Source organism: Colobus angolensis, unplaced genomic scaffold (genome assembly GCF_000951035.1).
Source record: "Colobus angolensis palliatus isolate OR3802 unplaced genomic scaffold, Cang.pa_1.0 Scaffold84, whole genome shotgun sequence".
Taxonomy (NCBI): Eukaryota; Metazoa; Chordata; class Mammalia; order Primates; family Cercopithecidae; genus Colobus; species Colobus angolensis.
Genome location: NW_012122265.1, coordinates 2,815,366 through 2,821,365, shown reverse-complemented (window position 1 = coordinate 2,821,365; position 6,000 = coordinate 2,815,366). Strand labels below are relative to the sequence as shown.

At 62.1% G+C, this 6,000-nt stretch overlaps 1 protein-coding gene across 1 annotated transcript in view; it reads right to left on the bottom strand.

Annotated features, from left to right (window-relative positions):
- The window catches only part of SLC22A18 (solute carrier family 22, member 18), a 20,832-nt gene that overhangs the window by 3,754 nt on the left and 11,078 nt on the right, over positions 1 to 6,000 (bottom strand). The window contains exons 6-9 of the mRNA XM_011930106.1: positions 5,163 to 5,281; positions 3,749 to 3,856; positions 2,443 to 2,543; positions 257 to 358 (exon numbers count right to left, since the gene is read on the bottom strand). Of these exons, the coding sequence (XP_011785496.1) occupies positions 257 to 358; positions 2,443 to 2,543; positions 3,749 to 3,856; positions 5,163 to 5,281 (430 nt within the window). The remainder of the gene's footprint in view (positions 1 to 256; positions 359 to 2,442; positions 2,544 to 3,748; positions 3,857 to 5,162; positions 5,282 to 6,000) is intronic.

The window sequence follows — 6,000 nt, the reverse complement described above, 5'->3', positions numbered from 1 at the left end:
TGCCCAGTGAGAGGGTCAGGTGAGGGGCCCAAAGTTGTCCCTCCCCACCTTGACCTGTCCCTCCCCACCCTGACCTGTCCCTCCCCACCCTGACCTGTCCCTCTCCACCCTGACCGCTGCCCCTGCTGAAGAGCTGGCCCTGGGTGGGTGTGGAGGGGTGGAGGAGGCCCCAGAGGCTTAAGCACAGATGGTACCGCCCAAGTGGCCTTGTCCAGTGAGAGGGTCAGGTGAGGGGCCCAAAGTGGGGAGCCCTCACCATGGCCAGTCCCACCGCGATGAAGCCCAGCACGCTGGCCCGGAGCAGCACCTCCTCTGAGAAGCGGCTGCTCAGCTGTCCGATGACCAGGCCCTGGGTCACCTAGACCAGACAGAGAGGGTAGAAGTGGGTATGGGAGAGCCGAGGGAGGGGCGTCTGGACTGTGGCCAGCCCCCCAAGCAGGGGACCTCCAGACTGGCCTTTGGTGGCCAGGGCCCCTCTGCAGAGAAGGCCCTCAGCATCTGCAAGCCCCGGGGTCTCTCCCCACCCTGCCAGCAGTGACTACGTCAGGATGGGTCTGCGGTCCCTGAGGAGATGGGGCTCCTCTCCACAGGGAGGAAGGAAAGGCTCACACCAGGGACACCAGGGATGGACCCGGTGGGACAGGCTCGGCCGCTGGCTGGTCCCAGGCCAGGGCGAGGCTCTCTGTTGGGTCATCTCAGCAGCTCCACCGAGCAAGGTGTGCTGGGCCAAAGCACCTGGGAGTGCAGGGGTGGCCCCCGCTGGAGGAGTCCCTGGGCTCAGTATCTGCCCGCAGGGCAGGCCCAGCCTGCAGCACCTCTGCAGGGCACCAGTCACTCTTCCCACTTCCTGCCTGGCAGAACAGAAATAGCTTCCAACCGGAATCATAAATGGTTTAAAAATCTTACCTTCACACTTGCTTTATCATCTTAGGGTTTTTGGGGGGATTTTAACACGTTTTTAAAAGGAAGAGCTGGCAAGTTTCACTTGGTGCAATGCGTTTAGGAGTAGCTCACGGTGAGTGCCGTGAAGGACTTCAACCCAGGACTCAGACACCAAGGCCAGAAGCCTCTTTGTGTACATCTCAATTTACCCAATAAGTTTAAAAAAGCTTGAACTTAGGAGCCCTGCAGGTTGTGACATGAACCTGGAGTTAACAAGCCTGTCCCTGGCCGGACTTGGGGCCTGGGGGCTACACTGCAGGCCCCTCCTTCCCCTCCTCAGCCTCCTCTCCTGCTGCTCAGCTTGGGTCGGGGTCCTCAGGCCTCACCCCGCTCCTTCCCCGTCCCTGGGCAGTTCACCAGGCCCAGTGCCTGCGAGGGTGTCCCAATGGTGTTGGTCACCACCCCAGCTCTGTTTCAGGCAGGGGCCCTACTGCAGCCATGGCAGGCCCAAGTGCCCCACCACACAGGCCAATGACTGCCGTGTCCAGCCCAGCTGCAGACTTCAGCCAGTGTCTGGCTAAGCATCCTTCCCTGCAGTGAGCTGCGCGCAGCCTGTTCAGAACAGGCCCCATGGCACCAGCCCCGGATTGTTACTATTATTGTTGCTCTTGTTGTTTTTCTGTTTATCTCTTTTTACCCTGCCAGGGTGGCTCCTCCTGGCCCACAAAACCGAGGCCCTCCCTGCTCACGGTGGGGGTCTAGCCCCTCCCAGGAGCAGCTATTTTAGCACTAGTCTAGTCCTGGGTCCAGAGGCTGAAGAGCAGATGACTTGGAGGTGCCGGGAATGCCACAGGCTTCGGGAGAGGCTGAAAGCCCCTGCCCCCACCCCGGTGGGTCCCAGAATAGCCCCCGCCCTGCTCTCTGGCTGTCAGGCGGCCATCCCGGGTGGCGGCACATCATCAGCTGTCCCCACCACCCCATGGTCTGGTCCAGATGCCCAGAGGAGCTGGTGGTGGAGGTGGCTCGCCCTGGCCTGGTAGCTGAGCGGTTCTTCGGGAGCAGACAGGACACCTGCCGCATCGGAGCTGCCAGGGTTTCAGGGCATCCCTCCAAGACAGTGTGGCCTCTGAGGGCTGGCATCTTATCCTACCATGACCGCGTGGCCTCTGAGGGCTGGTGCTTGCTCCTATGGGACCTCCAAAGGCACCCACACTAGTCTAAGCACTTTGCCATGTTAGGTCATCTCGTCTGCCAAGGACCCTGCAAGGCGGGCATTTTGGCCTCATGGGACAGATATGGAGAGGTTGGGAGACTTGCTGTGGTCACACAGCTGGTGGGCAGGTGGGCTGCCACAGACCCCAGCTGGCTGCCCATCAGAGGCCAGAGTCCACTGTCCTCACAGCGTGCCCAACACTGCAGCTGGCTCTCCCTCCCTGGCCTGTATGCCTGGTTCCCTGTGGACCCTGACATGTACCACCGGGGAGGAGCCTCTACTCTCAGAGGCCTGCCCCACTGGAGACCCCTGCCGTGCCCCCCAGCAGACCCTGTGTGCCCACTCACCATCTGGAGGAGCCCGAAGAAGGACATGAGGTAGCCAGCTTGGGCGGCCTCCAGCTGGAAGAATTCCATGGAGATGATGGAGAACATGACCGAGAAGAGCCCTGAGCCGGGACAGGGGAACAGGGTGAGCACCCCCACACCCCAGCCTTGGCGCCCACCTCCCTCCCACCTCAGCAGCCTGGCCAATCAGGGTGTCTGGGCCCTGGCCGGTGACTGGTTCAGGGAGGGACCCGTGATGCCAGCCGGACCAGTGAGACCCTTCCCTGGGATTCTGCCGGATCCCTGGTGTGGAAAATGCCTCCCATGCAGTTGCTAAGCTCTGGGCTGTCAGCAGGAAGGTGCTGGAAGGGAGGGACCCAGGGCTGACCATGCGGGAGGATCTGGCCCCAAGACCCACCGCGGCTGTCTATTATAACAGCCCTCAAAGTCACGCCTGCAATCCCAGCACTTTGGGAGGCCAAGGAGGGAGGACTGATTGAGGCCAGGAGTTTGGGACCAGCCTGGAAAACATAGTGAGACCCTGTCTCTACAAACAGTTAAATTAGCTGAGGGTGGTGGTGCATGCCTGCAGTTGCAGCTGCTCGGGAGGCTGAGACAGGAGGATTGCTTGAGCCTGCGAGGTGGAGCCTGCAGTGAGCCGAGATCGTGCCACTGCACACCAGCCTGGGCAGTGGTCTCAAAAAAAAGGGCCCTCAAAGGGCCTGTTACTGAGGTTAGTAACTTGAGTTCCAGTTTTGAGAACCAACAGAGCTGGCCTGGGTGGGCTGGGTGGGACAGAGGCGGGGGCCAGTCAGAGTGCTGAGGGCCTGTTCTCCATCCTGCTTCCTGGCATCCCAGTTAGAGGAGTCCAGGCGGGGCTGCTGAGGGACAGGGCTGCTCCTGGGCTCGTCCATGGCTCGCTATCCTATCTGTGGTCCGCTATCCTAGGGTCTGCTGAGAGGGCCCTGGGCCAGCGTGCTTCAGAAGGCGGTGTTGGCACTCCGACTCGCTGTCCCTGCGTCTCAGGCTGTCTGGGGAGCACGTGAGACCACAGGGTAGGAGGGTAAAGAGCTGAGGAGCACGCAGGGATGCGTGGCTGCGAGCCAGGCCCTCTGCCTGTGGGGACCCTCCCTGGGATGTGCGGCTGCACAGTGTGGAGGGCTGGAAGGAGGCGGGAAAGACCCTTTTCTGCCTTCCTCCCGCTCCCGCCTGCTCTACCACATCTGCGTGGACCTGTGGGACACGGGCCAGAGGAGGGGCTGGGCCCTGGCCGCAGCTGGAACTCTGCCAGGCTCTGGCCGCTGTCGGGGCAGTAGTTGGGACTCACCTGTGGGGAAGTTGGAGGCCACCTTGACCAGAAAGATCCTCGGGACATCTGGCAGCCGCAGCAGGGAGGCGATGGCCTTCAGGTCAAACACACTGGCCTGGGGGCCGCCTGGCACAGAGAGGCCATTGTCCCAATGCCCACCCCTCACCCAGCTGCAGGCCTCGCCGCTCCTAGGCTCCTGTTGCGCCCGCCTGGGTAGAGCTTCCTTCCTTGGCTTCAGTGCCGCTCACTTGTGGGCACGGGAGCTGGTGATGCTCCCAGCCCCGAGGTGGGCACCGCCCCTCAGCACACTGCCACGCATTCCTAAGGGCCCCCTGAATCCCCAGAGGCACTCAGGAAAAGCATTCTCTGCCTGCAGGTAGCCTGACCTCAACCTGGGCTTGCAGTGGTGCAGGCCTGTGGCAGTCCCTGAACAAGGGACCAATAGCTGCTTCCTGTATGGTCCTGGCCTGGGGCCTGGGGCCGAGCATGACCAGGCCACCAGCCCAGAGGAGGACAATGGCAACGCTGCACCCTTCTCTGTGGCCACAAGTCACCGCTGTGGCCTGGCCAACTGGACACCTTCGCATGCAGAGCCGCGGGTCCCCAGCCTGGCTCACCGCATTCTTCCTCCCTATTTCCCCAGGGGCTCCTGCCTCTCTGGCTCTGCTGTGTTTGCCACAGGCCCAGCTCCACCTGGCCCTCCCCCTGGACTTCCTAGGTTAATTCCATCACAGCCTCCTGTCCCAGGATGACCCCAGGTGGGTCCCTCCGTCCCAGGCTGAGCTCTTAGTCCCTAGGCACCGAGGCATGGGTCCTGCCACGTGCCTGGCACTCAGGGGCTGGGTTCAGCAGGGGGCCAGCCTTCAGGGGAGCCCCTCTGAGGAGCCTTGGCCTCTCTTCATGGGACCAGCCTGACCATCCTCTGCTCTCCACCAATCAGTGCCCTTCAGGCAGAACCCTCACCTCTCCCTGGACACTCAGAGCCTTGGGAGCCTTACTGATCCACCCACCCTGTTGGGGGTCCCTCCTGGTCCTCCCCAGGCCTCTCCGGGCCTCCCCTCCTAACGCCTTCCCTGTCTGGGCCCCCTTTCCTAACGTCTTCCCTGTCTCTCCGGGCCTCCCTTCCTAGCGTCTTCCCTGTCTGGGCCTCCCCGCCTTTCTGGGCCTCTCCTCCTAGCGTCTTCCCTGTCTGGGCCTCCTCCCTTCTCTGGGCCTCCCTGTTTGCCGGAGGCCCGCTTCCACCTCTTCATGACCACACCTCACGTGACTCCTATGACGTCAGCAGCTGGGAGGGGTTCAAGGAAGGCAGGAGGGTGTGAGTAGCCCCCAGATTTCCCCTCAGGCCCCTGTGCCCCTTGGCTGGAGCATGCAGGCCCAGCCAGTGCCTCCCATAGACCCGGCATCTGGGCAGGGTGTACCTGGCGGGGCTTACCTGGCGGTGGAGTCTGAGTGTCAGTTTTGGTCCCTTTGGTGCTGGCGGGGATGCAGGTGAAACTGAGGACAGCTCCCAGGAGGGTGGCCAGGGCAGCCAGGATGGCCGGGCACTGAATCCTGCGGGCAACAGTCTTGGCTGCACAGGGCGCGGGTCCCAGGGCCCAGGCGCCCCAGCCACATCCTCCAATCTGCGCCTTCAGTCACACTAAAATAGCTTAAACCTGATCTCCCACATCCCCACAGTATGTGGCCCAGAATGTGGGGACTGGGACCCTCAGAGCACATTTATTAGGTGATAGAGGAAGGAACTGGTGGGGCGCTCACTGTCCCTGACCCTCACCACACTGTGCTGGCCCCAGCAGCCCCTGTGGGTAGCAAGTGTGGAAACCAGGCTGGTAAGCACCTGGGGCAGGCAGCAGATCCTCCCAGGGACAGCAGCTCCCTGGCTGGTCAAGGTCTCCAGGAACCTCTGGTGAAGTCTGGACTCCTGTGTGGTCTACAGTGACAAGCTCTCATCAAGCCTCACCTTGCTCTGAGGCTCTGAGAGGGGACACACAAGGTGACAACATACGTCCAGGTCATCCTGCTGCCAGGAGCAAACCCACAGGTGGGGCCAAGGCTGGATCAGCTGGGACCTGGCTTCACGGGACACCTAGCTCATAAGAGGATGGGGCAGGGGGGCGTACAGAGCATCCCTGGATGTCCAGCCCAGGGCCGGGAGAAGTCATCCATGCCCCAGGATGCTGCAGTTAGAACCATGTTTGAAAAAGAACATCTTGCCATGCCACTCCTAACTCAGATGCCCTCTGGCTTCCAGGGTGCCCCAGAAGGTCCTA